General features: G+C 35.4%; 1 protein-coding gene across 4 annotated transcripts in view; it reads right to left on the bottom strand.

Moving 5' to 3' along the window:
* Usp47 (ubiquitin specific peptidase 47) overlaps positions 1-20649 on the bottom strand; it is a 104880-nt gene that overhangs the window by 6204 nt on the left and 78027 nt on the right. For all 4 annotated transcript variants that reach the window (XM_005380290.2, XM_005380292.2, XM_005380291.2 and 1 more), the window contains 10 exons: positions 18388-18500; positions 17391-17495; positions 16352-16559; positions 14090-14205; positions 11378-11497; positions 9257-10025; positions 4532-4707; positions 4102-4182; positions 2810-2925; positions 2195-2313 (listed from right to left, as the gene is read on the bottom strand). In XM_005380290.2, coding sequence (XP_005380347.1) covers positions 2195-2313; positions 2810-2925; positions 4102-4182; positions 4532-4707; positions 9257-10025; positions 11378-11497; positions 14090-14205; positions 16352-16559; positions 17391-17495; positions 18388-18500 — 1923 coding nt within the window. The remainder of the gene's footprint in view (positions 1-2194; positions 2314-2809; positions 2926-4101; positions 4183-4531; positions 4708-9256; positions 10026-11377; positions 11498-14089; positions 14206-16351; positions 16560-17390; positions 17496-18387; positions 18501-20649) is intronic.

The raw sequence follows: 20649 nt of genomic DNA, 5'->3' as shown, positions 1-20649 counted from the left end.
TTAGAGAAGAAAATGAAAATGCATGTGTATCTCAATGGCCACGGTTACCCAAGCAGGGGTTCACCATACTAATAAATGTCTAATGGCCACCACTGTGTGCATTTTTTTGTATTTGTGGAGGCCAAAGCTAACTTGCATTAATCTCATGATGTCTCAATAAATTTACCATTAAAATGTTTATACGTTTTTCTTTTCCTTAAGTACTGTATGCATTTATTTTTTCAGACTCTGTGTTTACTTTCTTTCCTCCAGTCTCAATAGATAACTGCTTTTTTGGAAGCCAACTTCAGCTACTCCCTCCTCACCCTTCCGGGACACTGCTTGACCATTTATGCTCTTCTCTGCTTCAATCTGCTTCTCTTGTGGCTACTATACCAATCTAATATCATAATCATGTATCTTCACTTTATCTTCTTTTTTCACTCAAGCTATCATTTATTTTTCTCTTTGCATCTACTCTCAAATTTAGTGATTCTTCAAAATTCAGCCAAACTATTGCTTGTCCATCTTCCATTGTCATTTTCTACTGACTGGTCCCTTAGCACCTGTCATCTCAGGATGACGGGTGTGCAGTTTTGTTTCTCCCGTGGACTAGATGTGTATAGCAGATATCTCTGGTGCTTATTTTTGTAGCACCAGGGCTTAGTAGTGTCTGCCAAATCATAGCTTAATAGAAGTTTTTGTACTTAGCTACATGATTCACTTCTTACTCAATGACTTTAATGCTAAAGTATATACTGAAATGATACTGATGCTCATACCCACCCTCCAACAGCAGGACCACTTTCTGGTTACTCCATCTCTTCTTGTACATCATATGCAATCCCTCTCTTCTACATCCTGCATGATACCTTCCTAGCCTAGTCAGACCCAGTGGTTGTTCACTAAGCACCCAGACACTCAGAGAAGGGAATCATAGTCTGGAGCATACACCATGGCAGATGGTGCCCCACTAGTTCTTTGCCTCAACTTACTGGTCAAATAATCAGAATTTCAATTATTTAAATTTAAACCAAATTAGACCTGAACTAGCCTGTAAAAGGTGAGGTGTTAGTATTATGAGTGCTCTAGAAACTATTATAATCTTATTCGGAACCCAAAATGAAATCTTCCCGAGCAACAGCAATCACAAAAGAATATAGAACTCATTATTTACCTTGATGTGATTGCCCAAAAGCCGACTTTCCTCTCATTACCTCTTCTAAAAATACAATACTCAAATGTTCCAACATTGAAAGTAAAATCAAAAGCAATGACAAATACAAATGCTCTTAGAGTGCAGTGCTATGGATTGAATTGTTTTCCCACGAAAGACATGAAGTCCAAACCCCTAAGTAATTCATAATGTGACGTTATTTGGAAATCGATTCTTTGCAGTGGTAATCAAATGAAAAGGAGGCTATCAGGGTGTACTCTAACCCCCAAATGACTAGAGTTTTCTAAACATGGGAAATCTGGGTACAGGCAAGCCCACTAGAAAGAAACTTGGGAAGACGAAGGCAGAAATACATCCATAAACCAAGGAAAGTCAAAGATGGCCACGACCTCTCCAGAAGCGAGGGAGAGAAGCACTAGCAAGATACTTCCTTAGGGAGGAAATGCCTTAGAAGGAAATGCCCTTGATCTCACCCCCACAACTGGGACATACTGCATTTCTGTTGTTTAAGGTACCCAATTTGTGGGGCTTTGTAATGGAAGCCTAAGTAATGAAACGGTTGTCACTCTCAAAATCTATAAGTTACCAGTAAGAGTCTCAGTACAAAATTAGCCCTAATGAAAAATGAAAATAACAAACATAGCCAAGAAAACATTAGCAGAATTTTCTGCAAAACGTACTATGAAAATCTAATTATAATTTCCTGTAAGAGGGAATTCATCTCAAAATTAAGAAAAATATTTTGAAGGCAACAGGGATCCAGTGAAAGGTGAAAGGTAAAAGGTAAAAGGCATTGATGTTCTGTAAAAATAAAGTAGGCAGTTATATTAGGACCCTGGAAGAAAACCAATCTCTCAGGGATGGGGGCGTGTAGGCATTACATCAGCCCACAATAATGTATCTTTATGTTTAATGACACAGAAATACTACACTGTATATCAGATTCCTGGTAATTCATAATTTGACTAAACACGATAGGCTCCTTTTAGTTTTAGAGCATTTCTAACTCATATTTCCCCAGAAGAATATTGATAATACCATCAAGAACTTCAAGGAAAACTTCCCAGTTGCTGGAAATATTAATATCTTCTTCATAAATATGATAATCCAAGAAGACAGTGCCAGGATTCTTCCATGTTTTTTTCCTTAGACGAAACCTACAAACATGATAACAATTTTATTTTTTTTTTGGTTGTCTTTTTGAGACAGGGCCTCCTATGCAGTTCAGGCTGGCCTTGAGCTCACTTTGTAGCCCAAGCTGGTCTCTCACTCACAAGGATCCTCCTGGCTTAGCCTCCCAAGTGCTGGGATTACAGGTGTGCGCCACCACGCCCGGCCATGATAACAATTTTAAAACTACTATAATTTGAAATTTCTAAATTAAAAAATTGACATTAACCTATAGTTTCAAATACAGAAGTGAAACAGTTATTCATTAAAATTTGAGGAAAATGTAAAGAAATGCTCCCAGAAATTAAAATTTAGTATCCTCCACAGGAAATTCAAATAAAGTTCCAGTATTTTTTTTAATCTTACTAATCTGCAGAACTAAAACTCTGACTAGTATAGGAATTTTCATAGGAAAATCACATCAGTCTATATCAACTGACTACATAATCTTTTGTTAAGTGGCTAAAGATACTGCAACTTTACCTGTCAATACTGAGCTCTAAGCCACACTGCTCCCTGAGTTGAGGAATTAATTCCTCTTTTGATTGCCGTACAGTCATTCCTTTAGCGAACACAGCATCGAGCAGAAACTTGCATGGCTACAAATACAAACATAAACAATCAGAGTTTGAATTACACATTAAAGGATTATAAAGACATTTTGTTTGCACTTTACAGTTTAACAATGAAGGGACCGAATTTTAGGGGTCTAACTTCCTAGTCTCAAATCTTAGCTCCTCACTAACTTACTAGCTCAGCTATCTTGGGCAAGCTTACTTACTGTCTGCCTCAATTTTCTTATCTATAAACTGGGGACACTACTTTCCTCACTGACTCACTATGAGGACTAGGATAATGCATGCATACTTTGCATCTTGTAATAAAATGGTCACAATTTTCAAAGTAAAAGGAAACACTTTTATGGACTAACATGAGAGAAACATACACTAAATTTCTAACAAATTAACTGTCTGAAGAGAGACACAGTATCCACAAACCTGAAACTCCTAAGAAGCATTTAAGTCAAAATGACTGTAACAGGTCACAAGTAAGATTTATGATAGGTGCTTGATACAATATTTGTTACATGAATAAAGGCATTTTATGAAAAATTTAGGTTTTTAAACTTATCTAGGTCCCCAATAAGAAGTTACAAACATCTTTAAAATAGGATCCTTTTATTCTTTAGAGTATCATCCACAAATTTTGTACATCAGAGCAACTAAAACACTTTATTGATTTTTCCCTAAAAAAGAAGGCTATTTATATCCTTCATCCACCATGTAAGGTCATATATGACCTTAACTGAAATACTAAACTTCTCTTTACCAGAGTCTCTTCATCTATGGGTGGGGAATTGTAAGTGTATCAGGGACTTAACAGAGAATTAAATGAGTCTTTCTTTGCAGGCACTTACAATACACAGTAACCACTGTGTCAATAGTTGTTAAATACTAACATGACTCTGGACACAAAAATACCCATTGACTACAGGTCAGGCGCTATCCATAGTACTGTATGATCATTTCCAGAAGGCAAGCACAAACAAATCTCCTTTTAAAAGCGGACAATTTTTGCCTCACTCCAGTACAGTAGCACCACTTTAGCGAAGGGGGACGACAAACAGCCTGTGGGTCAAATTCACTGAATTGGGTAGCTGTATGACTGCAAAACTTAAAAAGAAACAACCAGTTTTAAAAAAAAAAAATGTATGCACTGTTATGTTTTTAGTAAGTACGAAACGTGAACTTAAATTGCTGAGACTCATGACTTACCTCTTGTTCGTTGACCAACAGCTGGTACACTTTAACTCTGTATTCTCCTTTTTTAAGTGCTCTCCCCAGTCTAATTGTAATCTACAAATCAAAAACGTTGTTTTCAGGTGTAGTATTCTCAACAGAATAAGCAAAGCATCCTCACCCCATTGCTTAGTTTTGTTTTCCAAACCTCCCGAGACTGTGGGCTATTTGAGAACAAGAGTTTCACTTCTGAACCCCCAACACCTAGGACAGTAACTGTACACAGTTAACATTTAACAACTGTTTGGCAGATGAAGACAACAACGAACACTGTAAATAACCACTCAGGGTCAAACTGAAAACCCTCTTTTAGGATATCTACTTCATCTGACATGCAAGTAGTACAACATGTTCAAAGCTATCATTTAAATCAGACTCTAGCTAGTCACAGATAATTTTAATCAACCTTATTGTCATCGGAAAATGATGAAAGTGTCTCATTCAGTCGGACGCTCTCAAACTCTTGATTGCTGGCATACACTCGAAAGACCTTAAAGTGAGAGGACAGAACTCCAACAAAGGGCTCTAAGTGTTGTTTGAAAGCTGCCAGAGTAATTCTTTTATCAACATGCACCATCAACCCTAAGCACAAAAAACAAAAAGAAAACCAAAACAGAGACAAAATGTAAAAGAAACCTTTTGAGTATAAACAAGACTATTTATTTTTTATTATACTGTAAAAAGTACTTGTTTTTTGTTAGGCCTTTAGCTAATACGCAATACTGAAGGGACAAAAACATGGAGATTGAGTATACATATATGATAGGTATAACCTGATAGCTTTAAATGTTTTGAGGTATTTAAGTGCTTATTTATGTTGCTGATTTCAAAAACAAACCTCCATCCATTCTTTTAAAATACATACATTTCTAATTCTACCCAGTAAATGTATAAGTTCTGGCTGGGTTCCACTCCTGCCCCCTTGGTGTACTGACTGGCTGTGGGACATGTTCTAAGTTACCGGTCTGTTTTTTCAAAAGGCAAACAGAGACTAAATAGTACCTACCTAAATAGTAGTGCAGTGTGAATTCAATGAACTCGTGGATTTATCATGTGTTTAGCATGAAACATCTTAAAAATAGATACACACATAGCAAGTGCCCTAAAACTGTTAGTAATATTATCTACTTCTGGGATTTCTACTAGAAAAAAAATTCAAGAGTAGCATATGAAGATGTATATTTCATGATGTGGTTGGACTGTTAACAAGAACTGTATCTAACAGAACTATATGTAAATGGACAAGAAATTCCTATCCTCCCTGTGCTTAAACTTAAGCTCTTCTGGCATTGTAATAGGATTATCTTTGATAAATATATTTTTCTAAAACTATCATTTCAATCTTTTGTCCCTAATTTTGAAAGCTACTCAACTGACTGCTTTTATTTCCTCTGTTTCTCACACTCTCACAAAACATTTAACTTCGCTGTGTCTTTTTCTGGTAACAAGGTCCTGCTGAATGGGGGCTGCTCCTCTGCAGCCCCATGGGCTCTAGGTCTCCTCCAAAATGTACAAAGGTGAAGGGCGCAGTTCCAAAGCAGTACTAGTTCACATCCTCAGATCATTCCAACTCTTGGGCTGCTGAACTTTTAGAGATTTTTCAAATGAATTAATGTTCACTGACTATTTAAAATATCCTGGTTATAAAATTCAGATTCAGTGTCAAGTTCAAACAAAATATGAACACGAATTAGAAAAAAATATACAGGAGCAATTACTTTTACTTACTATGTACCTCCTGAGTGTGCATTTATTGTAATTTGCTTAAAATATCAATTTTTAACATTTAGGGAATGCCCCTAAATGTTAATAATCTACCTTGGGGCAAACAAGCTTCTATTTATGTGATATAGCAAGGTATTACATTTCCTAAATGAGCTGGGGATATAGCTCAGTGGCACAGTGCCTGTCTGGGAAGTGCAAGGTTTGATTCCCAAATTTAAAGAAAAATTCCTGAATGAAGAGAGAAAAATTATTTGAGTAGAAATCACAAGCCTATGGCTAGACTTCAGTTATACCACTTAATTTGGTAAAAGGCCAAAGGCAGGGCACTCAATCTCTCAATAGCCTCAGTTTTCCCATGGGATCATAACACCAGTCTGAAAGGCTGTGGTTATGATAGTACAGCAAATTCTAAAGCATTACTCAAATGTAAGGTGTCACTGCCACTTTGGTTTCTCTCCTAACCTCTAGTATCAGATCTATTACTGACTTCGTAACTTCTCTGAATTCAAGTAAACTCCTTCACTGTAAAATGCAGATAACAGTATTTATACCTCATAGTGTGTTTCTGGGTCAATACACATAAAACGCATACCACAGCCGTGGCAAAGGCACAGTGTGTCACCCATCAACCATCAAATTCGTTTACCCACTGTGTGTACCTGGTCATTTCCTCACTGTGCAGAGCCTGTGGTATTACTCCTCAACTATGTTTTCCCAGGTACCCACTTTTGGATCACTATGATCAAGCAGTGTTACTAGGGAGGCCCCTGAAACCTGGCTATCGTTCCTCCTTGTCTAGCTCCACCAGTTTCTAAACATGAAGAGGCACTTAACAGGGTTTTCTTTTCAGAGAAGGCTTCTGTACTGTTTCTAAAAACCTACGAAAATGATAGCAAATGGCTTGTACTTACCACTATGTTTACTACTTGAATAAACATTAGTAAATTGGCCTAGTACAGATTTCAAAAAAGTTAAAATGACCAGCAATCTTCCTTTTAAAGACTTTATTAACTATCTTAAGATGGAAATAAAACTTCTCAAACTATAATTCTAAGTATCCCCATTGAATTCTTCCTAAAGCTGAGACTCATCACCCAAATTTTTCGTATATCATTCTAAAACAAACGACTTAAAAAAATTTTCCTACGAGGAGCTATGCTTAATTTTTCCAATGCTTTTGCTGGGTCGACTACAATGAGAAAGCACAGTAACTACAGGCTACTTCCCTTTGTGATGATGTGAGGAAAGTAATAATGGTAGCAGCCATGGGAGTGGTGTCTTACAATCTAACACCAGAGTCTGACCTTAGCAGTGCGACCGCTTAAGATAGCTGTGTGATGTCAGCTAAACTATTTAATGTGTTTGAGACAGTAATTTCATCAGTGAAAACACCATCAATTTCACACAGCTGTTCTGAGAACAGAATGAAATAATAAGTTAATGAGCCTATGAATAAAAGCTCTACAGAAACTTATTATAATAACATTTCTCTCTCCACTTTGGCCCACCAGCCCACGTTTTCACCCTCAAGTTTCTATAAGATAAATGTATGATGTCATATGATTCCAGGGTTATTTCAAGCTAGTCAGTTAGAACACCAATTTATATACTTATATTACTGATTTTATAATTTCTACTTCCTGTCCCTTTTGTGATACTGAAGGTCAAACTCAAGGGTAAGCTACCACTAAACTACATTCCCCAGACCTTTTTAATTCTTATTTTGAGACAGGATCTTGACAAGTTGCCCACAGAGGACTCAAACTTGCAATTCTCCTGCCTAGGCTGACCTCAGTGCCAGAATTACAGGTGTGTGGCACTGGGACCATCTTACTTTGTTTTAAAAAGAATTTTGAGACTACATGGACCACAGCACTACTGTTTTCCATAGTGTTTGCTTATACACCTCCTCCCCATTATATGAAGCAGATGGTTACAACTTAGGCATCTCTCCTTCTAACAGCTTTCTATTAAAAGCCTTAACACAGTCACAATGGGACTATAATTTGTATGCCTTGCTGCTGGGTCGCTTGAATCACTGGTGGTACATGGTTTTTTATTAATTTTATTTAACCAGTGGGTGGTTTTTTATTAATTTTATTAGTAAAAATAATAATAGGAGTAATTAGATCCATATGCACCAGCAGTGGTACAAGCCACCAATTGGGACAGTCATGCATATACCAACACCCTGGCAAGAATATGTTAAATTATAGTACCGGTCATACTATTCACTACCTATATATGTACTTTTGGCCAAGTCATCCATCCTCTATGAACTTAACTCTTTTTATCTGTCAAATGAAGATCTCAATGTGTGCTTAATTTCAGGGAATCATTAAGTGAGAAATTACAAATACTTTGAAAACTTTAATTGTAACATAATGTCTGTTTTGTTAAGCAGAAATACAAACTAATTTTTAACTAGTTCCCTTCTGCATTTGAAGAAAATGGTTGGGTCTTTTTTTTTTTCATCTTTTTGAGACAGGGTCTTGCTATGCAGTTCAGGCTGGCCTCAAACTTACAACAATCCTCCTGCCTCAGCCTCCCAAGTGCTGGCAATACAGGCGTGCACCGCCACGCCCGGTGTTGGGTCTTAAATCTGGTCATCTTGTTAATTCTCTGGCTAGTTTTAGTCCCATGTTTAAATCCTTTCAAAAGTCTCATACAGGGCTGGGCATTTAGCTAAGTGGTAAGCACTTGGCCTACTATGCAGGCCCTGGGTTTGCTCTCCAGTACTTCAAAAATGAGAGACTCTTTTTTTAAAAAGCAGAGTCTCCCACAATGTTACTATGCTGATATGTTGTTATATTACCAAATGCCCACACTAAAAAATAGCTTCACCTTGAGATTTATGCAGTTAAAAACTTCTGATTTGTACCTTGCCTAGAATTACTTTAAAGTAACAAAAACAAAGCTTTTTAAAGACCTTTCCTTTCTCTGATTTTCCCAGTGAATTATGAACTTTTTAGGGATGGAAAAGGAGTTGTTTACATTGTGGAAATGGAGAGAAAGGAGAGGATGCACAAGTAAAACACACTCCTGGGTACTGAGTATTTACTTTTCTAAAGCATACAGGCGGTTGGGAGAGGTAATATTATTTACTTTTTAAACTATTCCTTATTTCTTTTACTTAGTGCATTTATAGTAATTCCTTCTTACGTCTGAATACTACTTTCTTATTTCACCAGAGTTTCAACATAATTGCCATTTAATGCAATGAGTAGGTCTAAGAATACTGTTCACTGTATTGGCATTAAAAATGAAAGAAGAGTCAATTATCTTACAGTCAAGAAGTTAACAGGTAGTCTTAGAACTAACTACCTAACTCTTAACTAAAAATTTAAAGTAAGTGAGAAGAAAGCGGATGCTGTTTGAAGGAGCCGTCTCCTTCTGAAGTACATACATTTATGTCCTTCCCCAGAGCCTTCATCTGCAGCATAGGGCTCGGCTTTGAAATACATGTACTGCATTTCTCCCCTACTCTTGCCACTCTCGTCATATTCACTGTCAGTGCCCGAGTCTTCTTCTGCCGTATCCCACGTCTCCTTTTTCCCTTCATTTGCTTTAGTTCTTCTACTACTTGTGATGCTGTGAGACTCAAGTCCATTAGCCAAAGGGATGTGAGCATTATCTGCATTGCACAGAGTGTCACTGCTGTGACTAGAGCTAAGAATATCACTGTCCACTGAACTTGTACTCCTGTCATTATTCACATCTGAGTCTGATCGCTCTTCAGACTGAAAATTTTCTGGGTCAGAAGTCTGAATGTGCTGTTCAAGTTCTCTATTATCCACCGATGCTGAAGAGTCCCTCTCATTGAGAGGTGATTCAATGTTTTCAAAGTCACTTGTCTCTGTGCTTTTGCTGCTGTCCCCATTATCACCATCCTGCCGTTGCTGCAGTGACAAGCTTTTGAGTTTTTCAGTGCTTTCTTCTAGAATAGCTTCCACAGACTTTAGGTTCCCTTTCTCTCTTTCACAATCATCTTCCACATTACCAGAATCACCTCCTGCTTTCTGGTATGCCGTCCTTTTGGAATAAGATCCTGGGGATTGTTCAGGTAGCAAAACAAATAACCTGATTGTATTTGCATGTCGATCCAGGAGTTTCCATAAATGAGAATCTGTAAAGGCCATCTGGTAATCCAAAGTCTCAGAACTTTCAACAAACACCTAAATAGTAAGTCAAAGAGTTACTATGCAATATTGTCACTAACATCCTTGTTTGTCGTAAGAATAACACCACACTAATGCTGTGTAAGACAGTGCAGTTAGTTACAAAATTTGTGATGATAAAGTTTGCAAAGGAGACTGCATTATTTTAGAGATTAAATATTTACTTAGCTTATATGTCTTTGTAAATAGCCACAAAACTATACGTAAGAGTAGATGGGTGGACATGGCCAGACAGATGCACACATTTGACTGCAGGGACTGCCTATTTTCAGAAAGTTTTGTATTACACATGCTGCCTTTTAGGAAATCAAAGTTTAGGGTAAATACAGAGGAACATACAGAAAGACACCTTGGGATACAAAACACAAATCTAAATTACATAGAAAATTAATGGGCAGATGATCTAGTTTTGTAACAAACAAACAGCAATAGAGCAAACGAATACAACTACACAGAATTTATAGTTTAAAATAGATATGGGAAGTGAATTATTATAGGCTTTGTTTGGCTCCCGATTTAACAAATCATACTGGAATAGTTTTATAAGATAAAAAAAGAATTTGAACAATGATGTGAAATTGGTTATTGGAGCATTTTAAATGTTTTAGGTATAAAATGTAACTATAGTTAAATTTTTACAGTTCCCATCTTCACAAGATTTATATTCACATTATCTGCGTATACATGAAATACGATGCAGAGAAAGTTTTTAAATAACCTAGGGGGAAGTGGGTGATCAAATACAGATAAAACATGAGCTGATAGAAGATGGATGAACAGAAGCTCATTGCACTACTCTCTACTTCTGTAAGGTTGACATTTTCTATAAAATATTAAAAGAAATTAGGTGAATAAAAATTACATAGGATTAATAAAACAAGACTATAAAGGTTAAATGAGACAAAGACTAAACTGACTAAAATGAATGAAAACAAAAAAAGTGATAACAGGCATGTCTCATTCTGAGTTCTGTCTTATGGGAGCAGTTCAAGGATGAATAAAGTTCAGAAGACATAATCACTATGTCTCCCCATGAAGGCTTCACCAACAAAGCAGGGCTCATGAGGGCTCTAAATAAATGGAGTGGTGAATTAATGCTCCAAGTGGGGTACATATGAACAAAGTTAAAGAAGAGGAGGAACAACGATAAAGCAGAGGAAAAAGAAGCCTGATTTGGCCTGACTCCAAAGGAAGGCAATTACTGGGAGACTGGGTAATTTAAAAGGTCAGTTCCAGACAGACAGTGCAGTGCGCTAAGGGATAGGCTTCTAAAGTGGTTTTTAAGACATTCTGAGCTTGACTGCATTTATTATGAACACAGAAAATTACAATAAAAAAATAAGACATACCTTGTTACTTCTAAAAAAACCTTCAGCTTTCAGAGTTTTAGTGGGCATACCGAGGAGACGCAAATCATTATAGCAGCGTTCCAGCACTATTCTCATTGTTTCAGCAGGTAAATGGATGGCCTACAATGAAAGGAATTTAATTAAGAAAGTACTCTTTCAAAAGTAATTCTGCTTCTTTAGAAATATGGAGGAAACATAAAGACAGTGTCGCGAGCTTTTTAAAAGTATAGGAAGAAAATTAAGAGAATAATTTTAGTAGAGCTTTCAAAATTTTTAGAGAAACTAAAGCAAAAATTATCAGTAACATCAAGTTACACCCAACAACAGTAACATCCAAGCATCACTTGCACACATAAGCTCAGAAACTATTTTAAAAGTTAGAATTTTTCACTGAGGATTTTATATGTTTCAAAATTGCCTCTTATATGAAGTGTCATGATTCCAAAGGAACTGAGTATCTGACTCTTTGAGAGGAGACGCCAAACCAACATGGTTAAACTTGGATTATGATAAGCTCCGTTACAATCTATGAACAGTTGTTAATACTTTCAATTAAATTAATGAGATCAAATTTGTAGTAAGTTATTCTGAAATTCTATAGCTTTAATTCTTGGACTCATGAGTTTCATATAGAATCAACAGATAAAAATTATTTACATTTTAAAAAGCAATTCATTTTCAATACAACTAATAGTAGTAGTTATTAAGACTAAATTACTAGGCAGTCTCGTTATACATTAAAATACTGTATTTGTTGACACAATTTTTGGTAACTGCATTTATTCTCTAAACATATTTTTCCCCAGTAAGAGTGTTAGCTTCATTAGGGAAGGGGCTAACAAACATGTGTGCTTGTGTTTCTGATTTGTTATGGCTTGTGTCTAGATGTCCTTCCAAGGCCTCATGCAGTCATAGGTGGGGCTTTTTGGAGGTGGCTGGATCTAGGGTGTGTGCTACTGAGATCAAGGATGTGATGCTGGGATTGATTCATGATTCGATGCTAGGATTAAGGGTGTTGAATGCTACCTGCCCTAATGGTGGGTGGCCTGGATAAAATAATAAGGGACAGAAAGAGGGATGCTGTTGTCGCTGCTTGTTGCTTGTCCCTTGCTGCTTGCTACTTCACTGCTGGCTGCCTTCTGCCTACCCTGGTTTGCCATGGACTGTTTCTCCTCTGTGATGTCCCTCTCCCATGCCGCCCTACTTTGGAGACAGCCAATTATGGACTAACACCTCTACAAACTGTGAGCGATAATAAACCTTTTCTCCTAAACTACGGGTGTCAGGTATTTTGTTTCAGCCATGAGAAAAGTAACTAAGACATGTACTTATCTCAGTACTTATACTCCAGACAGAACTGAGGGTTTTTTTACCTTTTGGACTCATATTTTTTAAATGTACAGAGCAATCACATCAACATAGCATGAGCAATTTAATCATAAAATGACTTCACAACATGATTTGTTTCCTGGATATTACTTTGACAAAAGTAGAAGTGATAGTTGTTTTTAAAAGCATAGTAATAACCACAAACACTTGTATGTTACCTTACACCTTTTTCATACATCACTTATTTATTAATGTTCACAACAAACCTGTTTTGCAAGTGGTAAGACGCCCAGATGAGATAAATACAAGACCATCGTAAGGCCTAAGGCTGAGTATGGGATTCAACTTCTTGACTTAAAATTACTGAACAATTTTCACCACACCAAGGGTTCTTAATCTGAACTTCAGAAACTTTGCAAAGTTTTAGCTGTTTGTGTGGTTCAAGGTTCTATAAACTATATGACCTTGGAAAGGATAATAATCATTTGTCTGAAGTGGATTTGCCTCCTGGCCCAACGAAATGTGAATGTTTTTAACCATGCTTTTTCCAGCTCAAAATTTCAGAATGACCAGCCTTCTTTATCACTAAGTGATACAATATAGCCACTATTTAATTCATCACTTTGTTAGATCTGCTTCCCCACCTCACTTCTCTACTAATACCTCACTACGAATACTTTGGATAACTTTCTAGCCCATGCCTTCTCTCATTTCCACCCCTTATCTTCCTCTGAATTATTTTAACGGCTTCTCATCTACATTCCGGATTCTTTCTCAATCTACCTGGATCACTAGTCTAGTGCAGTGGTGGCAAACCTATGGCACACATGTTTTTCTTTTAAGACAAAAGATGTTAAAGTTTGAGTTGTTTTTTCTAAACTAAAACTTCAAGATTCAGGTGTAACTGCAGTGTTGGCACTTTGTGATAAACAAGTGGGTTTTAGGTTACAGTTTGGGCACTCAGTCTCTAAAAGGTTCACTATCACTGGTCTAATGTCACCAGACTTAAAAGCACAGGTCTGATCACACCACTGGTGTACTTGAAAATAAAAAAACCTACCTCTTACTTCCTGTGCCAAAGACAGCCCAAACTTTTGTTTACTATGTAGAGCCCTCCATGAAACAAACTGAATTTAGCTCTAGGCCTGTATTTCCCAATGATCCAGCCAACGTTTACAAGTCACTGCCATAGGCACTTGCTTCATGCTTTCTTACCTCCATATTTTGCTCTACCCGTTTCTTCTATTTGGAATGTCTTCTTTCTGATTATGTTGCATTCTAACCATAAACACTGCCTCCTTAGAGTATACATCTTGCTCGTAACTATACTACTTGGTAGATAGCAGCATTCAAAAATATTCACTGATCCATTTTAAAACTTACCTTTGAAATCAATTGTTTGAATTCTGTAACTGTTTGATTTAAGTAAGCACGAACGGTTATAGGAGCAGCTACAGTTTCTGCCTTTAGATCAACAACATGAACTTTCACCATCACTTCTGTCACATTTGAAGATATAAAAACATAATTGGAGGTTATCTTTTAAGACTATTTCACATTGTATTCTTAAAGTGCTTCTAAATAAAAGGCAAAGATAACATTTTCTAATGATCAACATAGTGTACATCATATATAATACATGTTAAGAGCTTACAACTGATCACAATATACATGCAACATTACATACAAACATGGCAATGAGGCCACTAAGTTCTCCTAGATTGGTTTTAAAATGTTAAATAGTAATTTTCATTATAAAGTATCATTTTGGATTCATGCACTATATATTACCTACAAAAGTTGAGGTGTGATTTTTAAAAATATATGCTTTGTTTTCTTTTAAAATATTAGATCAGCGCCAATTTTACCAAGTGCACTAAAAATGTAAATCCGAAGTTTCAAATACAGACTAAAACCACAACATTAAATACACAACTAGAGAATGTAAAACAAATGCTAACAGCAATACACAGAACCTCAACTGCTTTTAAACAGGCTTAATTAAACCATTCATGACCTCCTTCATAATCAAAGATTTCCTCTCCTCAAAATAATATTCTCTACATCCTATAGAAAATTCTACACGAAAAGTGGTCTGGTGTATGTTTGTCACTTAAATCTTTCATATTACAATTTAATCATGCTTTCTCTTCTGTTTTTAGGAGACGTTTATAACTACATTTGTACTCTCTTGAAAAATAAATGATCTTCAAGCATTGTATCTAATAAATACGTTGCTTTAACCTCCTGTGTATGTCAATCCTCAGTTTTTCCATGTTGTTGATGTACATGACAAAATATTCTAAGATCCTGGTAACTGATGAACAATGGGTAAGTCTTCCAATCTATAGATTCATTCAGAGTTTTTAGGAAAAAATTGGCTTTAACACTTACATATGTTACCTTTTAATCATTATATGTATTTTTTCTACCTAGTTCAAAAGTCCCTCAAAGGGACTCAATATAAAAAGCAGAGTCCAACTGAAGCAGGCACAACCTAGTTCTCACAAACTTTCCCACTCCCTGGAAGGAGGCAGGGACCCTGGAAGAGTATTACACATAATGTATTTTGGAAAGAGCAGCCTTCATAAAATAAGGAGATATACAGGATCCATAAAGGACCACAATTTGAAAGGGCATGATAAGGTTCAACTTTCAGGAATATAAAGTACAGAGAGTGTAAGACTGAATTCTGATTTATCATTGACACAAAGGAGTTAAGATCAAGATACAAGAGTAAGAATTTTTTTTTTTTTTAAGATAGGCTCTCATTATGTAGGCCAAGCTGGCCTTGAACTTGTGGAGACTCAAGTCCTAGGATTACAGGCATGTGCCACCATGCCTGGTCATAGCAGTTAAAAATTTAATTGTTTAAATATTTGAATTTTTCTTTTTTCTTTTTTATGGTTTACAGATAGTGGTAAATGGAAAATTCCAGATGAGAAAGTCCAAGTTGCGGGGCTGGGGATTTAGCTCAGCGGCAAAAGTGCCTGCCTGGCAAGCGCAAGGTCGTGAGTTTGGTTCCCGGTACCGGAGAAAAACCACAAAAAAAAAAAAAAAAAAAAAAGCAAGTCCAAGTTGCTTTTAGTTGCTCTGGAGAAACTAGGGGCATGGTACTTCACTTTTCAAGTCAGTCTCAATGGAAAAAAAAACTTCAAATGTACTGAATAAGTGTGACAGATAATAAAGAGTGAAAATAACCCCTGAGACCTGTAGAAGTAGAAAAGATAGTGAAAAATTAAAATGTTGGTAGTGATAGGCTTGACTCTGCTTTTGAGACTATGGAAATATACATTTTTTGGTTCAAGGGGGTGGAAGGAGAGGGGAAGAGACTGATTTATAGCATATAGGATCATTCAGTACCAACAATTCAGTACTACATACTAGAGAAGAAAAACCCCACTGAAGATTGTAAGTTAGAAGTTTTCTTCTTGCACTTTTCATTTAAAAAGTTAAAAATTTTAGATGTAGCTCTTTGCAAGTATTTAGAACTTAATTTCAAGCTAAATGTTGCTGGGTACTTCCCAACCTATCAAAATTATTCTACATTTTAAGAACATATAAAATATTTATATGCTCATTTCAAAAACTTTGTCATGAAAATTTTAAATCCAGTACAATTCAACCCATTATAAAATCACCTACCTCCTGGTTTATAAGACTGGAAAACTTGATCAGGCTTTCTTGTCTCTAACAGAAGATCAAACATGTACGTTGATTTGACCCCACCTAGAAGAAGTCCCATTGGGGTATCTTCTTCCCCTTCATATGATCGTTCTAGGTAATCATGAAACTCATCATATTTAACAAGACGACAGCAATCTAGAGGTATTACCTCTTCTAAATCCATCATCTAAAAGAAAAACAACCCAATAGCAAAAGAAAAAAAAATATATAGTGTTTTAGTCTGGTGTATAATATCCCTACCAATAGGTCCTAACAAACAGTAACACCTATGTATGTATGATTTACACCAAAGACATTGAAGTTAAAGACATGTTATTTTATTAAAATGTAAATGTTATTTTTAAATGATCATGTCTCATTATTCTTCAAATCATACAACCTAAGCATTAAACATATTTTAAAGATATTTTTACTTTAAAAAAGATATTCTAAACTTTAGATGGACTCAAAATTAAAACATGATAATCTACTGCTTTGTAATTACTAAGCTAGAAACATAAGGGAAAAATTAACCACAGAGAACATGTATCTTGTTTTTTAATGTAATTTGGAATAGAACTGGTAATTCATGTACATACTAATAGTTCACTGGTTACAGGAGGATCGTATATCTCTTATAGCCACTACAAAGACTATAGCTTCCATGCCTGCCAAAGATCGCCTCATTCTTCTATGAACATGTGTTTTTCTCTGGTATTTCTAATGCCTCACACAGAAGGCACTAGATAAATACCTGCGAAATGAGTAAGATGAACAAGTAAATATTTTGTTTCTGACTTTTCATTTTGGTATACAGAAAACCTAACTAGATTTCATAGTGAAGAAATTCTTAAAAAATGAGTATGCCCCCAAGGGAAGTAAGAGGTATGAATTTAATAGGCTTTCAAATTCATTGTAAGTGCTTATGTTACTACTAAATATAATAAAAACAGAAAATTATGACACTGCTAAATGAGCTATATCAATAATGAAATACCAACAATCCAATTGAACATACCTTATAAGCCATTTCTACTGCTTCCTTTAATGTCTTATCCTTATGAACTTCCAATTTATTTTCCATCATTACTTGTTTCACAGGATGCAAACAAAATAATTTTATCTAGAAAATGTAAAATATTATTACCAAGTCAGCAGACCAAAAGTCAAAGCTTAATTCTTTTGTAGATAGCTTTTTTCCTAATAGTCTAAATACTGTAATTTAAAAAAACAATTAGGATCATTCTATGTCTTTATTTCTCATTTAATGATAGTGCCTATGTTCATGTCTTAAAAAATTTAAAAACATTAATTTTAACAATGTTGTCTCTTTGTAAGCATATATCATAATTTATGTGGTCATTTCCCTCTTGATATCCATTCAAGCTGTTTGCAATTTTTCCCTAGTTTAGAAAATACTGTAGGAATGTTTGTGGTCAGGATTTTTGCAGTATCTGTGATAATTTCATTAGGTAATATTTGTGTAAGAGAAATTATATAAAAGAACGTGAATTTGCTTAAGGTTTTTGATAAGCATTACTGAATTTCTGTCCAGAAAGGCTTCAGTGATTTATTCTTTATTTTCTTGCACATTCTAGGCAAGCACCCTGACCACAAAGCTTCAGTTCTGAGCCTTTTTTATTTTGAGACAGGGTCTTGCTAAGTTGCCCGGCCTGGTCTCTAACTTAGGATTCTCCTGCTTTAGTCTCCCAAGGACCTGCGACTGCAGGTGTCCGCCATCATCCCTGGCTGATTTATTCTTCTTCAGGCAGATGTAAGAATGCCTTTCTCACTGCAGCTTCACCATCACTGAATATTGTTGCTCCATGTTACGAGGTATTTTACATCAAATCGAATCAAAATTTATCTTTGAAGTCTACTTAGTTATGCTAATTAATGGTCCTGATAGTGTAACTATCTACAGAATCAACTAAATAGTTATGAAAATCATAGTTAACTTAAACAACAATCTTAAATGGCACTTTTCAATTAAAAATATAATTATGCAATCTAACCTTGCATGTATTACGCTCAATTTCTCGTTGCCTCTTTTCTTGTTCTTCCAGTTCTCTCTCTCTCTGCACCAAGTTTTTAATATGTTCAGGGTATTCATCCACTTCTAGAAATTCTATTAATAATGAAAACAGGAGAAGACAGTGTCATTGAAATTGGGCCTCCTTTATTCATTCTGCGCTACTACTATGTTTCTATGGTATACCCTAGTACTACAGTGCTCATGGATAGGCAAAGGTGAAGAGATATTAATAACACCATGCTCACGTGTCATATTTTTAAAAGCCACATATTTATCCAAAATGTGTCCTGACTCCAGAACTCAAATACGTAGACTAAGATTTTAGAATTAAGAAGACCCCCTTTAAGCTTGAAACAAAAATCATTTTCAAATTTTGCCACCACCACTGAACTGTGTACATCACCTTGGACAAGTTTACTTCTCCATGCCTAGGCTTTTAGCTTCCTAATAGCATCTACCACATAAAGTTATTGCCTGGGATACAGAATAATGTAATAAACTCAACTGCTACTGTTACTTTTATAAATCCTACTTATTTGTTAGTATTCTCTAATAGAATTATCTTTTAGCTGCTTTCTAACCAAAGAAGGCCAGGTCACAAAACTGGTAACTTCAGCTATTAACATTTCTCTGTGCTGTCAAGATTCAGTTGAACACAAAAAGTGATGATCATTTCTGATGTTACTTTTAAACAATCAGCTAAAAGAAAATAGTTTATAAGAACATAATGTTAAGTGAAGTAACACACACACAGCTTAAATACCACAAGGTTTCTCTTATATGAAAAACTCAATATATCTGTATATAAGGTACAAAATGAAAGACAGATAATAGGAAAAAAAGGAAAGAACAAAAAAAGTATTGTAATCCAGTACAGACAATGTATCTAAAAAGTGTATCTGGATTTAGTGCACTTGTCTTATATGTTTTTAGTCTTTGGCCTACTGGTCTGGTTTGTATATATGATAATTATCTGTATATATGACAATTAACTTTGTAAGGTCTTATAAATAAATGAAAGTGTTACGGGAAAATTAAAAGGGGGGTGTAGAAGGAGAGGGAAAAAAGTTGGGAATTGAAATGTGTTATATACATGTATCAATTGCCTACAGTGAATGTAAATATGTACTGCAAACATGTACTAATAAAAGTGAAAGAAAATTACCAATACCTACATATGAATTATTTTAAGAAAGTTTTTCTTACATGTACACTAAAATGCAAGTAAAAATATAAGGCCATGACACTGTTTAATAAATTCAATTATTCTTTCACATTAAATGAGAACAAAGATAGCAACAGGATCATTTCTCTGAGGGAAGTAATAATTCACTGTTTCTGGAAATGAACTTGAATTTAAAAAATATTCCTTATCATGCCATACAGCGCCCTCTGGTGCTTCATCACAAAACTAGAGTTACGGAAATAAAGACTGAATTTTGCACTACTGGAAGGCTGGGCCACTCAGTGCACATAAATTACAATCCTGGCTCTGTCGACATATCAGCAGATAGTTTCTTTATGATACAGTAAGAATGATCACTTGTGTTCTTAAATCTCAGTTCGAAATGAATTCTTGTTATAATTTCCATCTATTTTTTTCAGTAAGTCTACAGTAAATTACTAAACGACTATGTGGCAGAGCCTAGAATTATAGCTTTGATGAAAAGATGAATAGGTTGGAAGCCTTGCAGCAACTGAATCCACACTGACAATTCACAAAAATATCAACAAAAATATAACCCTTAAAACAGATTTACTTTCCCAGTATTGGAAAAAAACAAACAAACAAAAAAAACCCAAACCAAACCAAACCAAAACAAAACAGATTTACTAATAGTATGGTAGCTTCTAAACAAAAGAAAAATAATGATTATTTAATTATGAAAGGAATGAGCAAATAAATATACCATCTGTGTATGGGTCTACTGTACATGTATACAGATACGCATACGTCTGTTTATACTACTTTGAATCAGTCAGAATTAGCAAAAACAAGAACTGTCATTTTTTGAAGCAATAATTATCCTCCCTCAAAAAAAGGAAAAAGAAAAGAAAAAAGACAAGCAAACATGCATTTTATGCTCAGGATTATTTCTGGGATTCTTAATAAAATTATAAAACATAATTAAGGATTTGTACTTGATTCATAAAAATGTCCCTGCTTCTTAAATACACAGAAATACTTTACTCCCTAAAAATACTTGTAGAGTATTTCAGGTCTTCTGGGGTCCCCACTCAG

This window comes from Chinchilla lanigera, unplaced genomic scaffold, assembly GCF_000276665.1.
Source record: "Chinchilla lanigera isolate Chin_1 unplaced genomic scaffold, ChiLan1.0 scaffold00013, whole genome shotgun sequence".
Classification (NCBI taxonomy): Eukaryota; Metazoa; Chordata; class Mammalia; order Rodentia; family Chinchillidae; genus Chinchilla; species Chinchilla lanigera.
The sequence above is the reverse complement of the archived record's forward strand: the minus strand, read 5'-3'. Positions and strand labels throughout refer to the sequence as shown.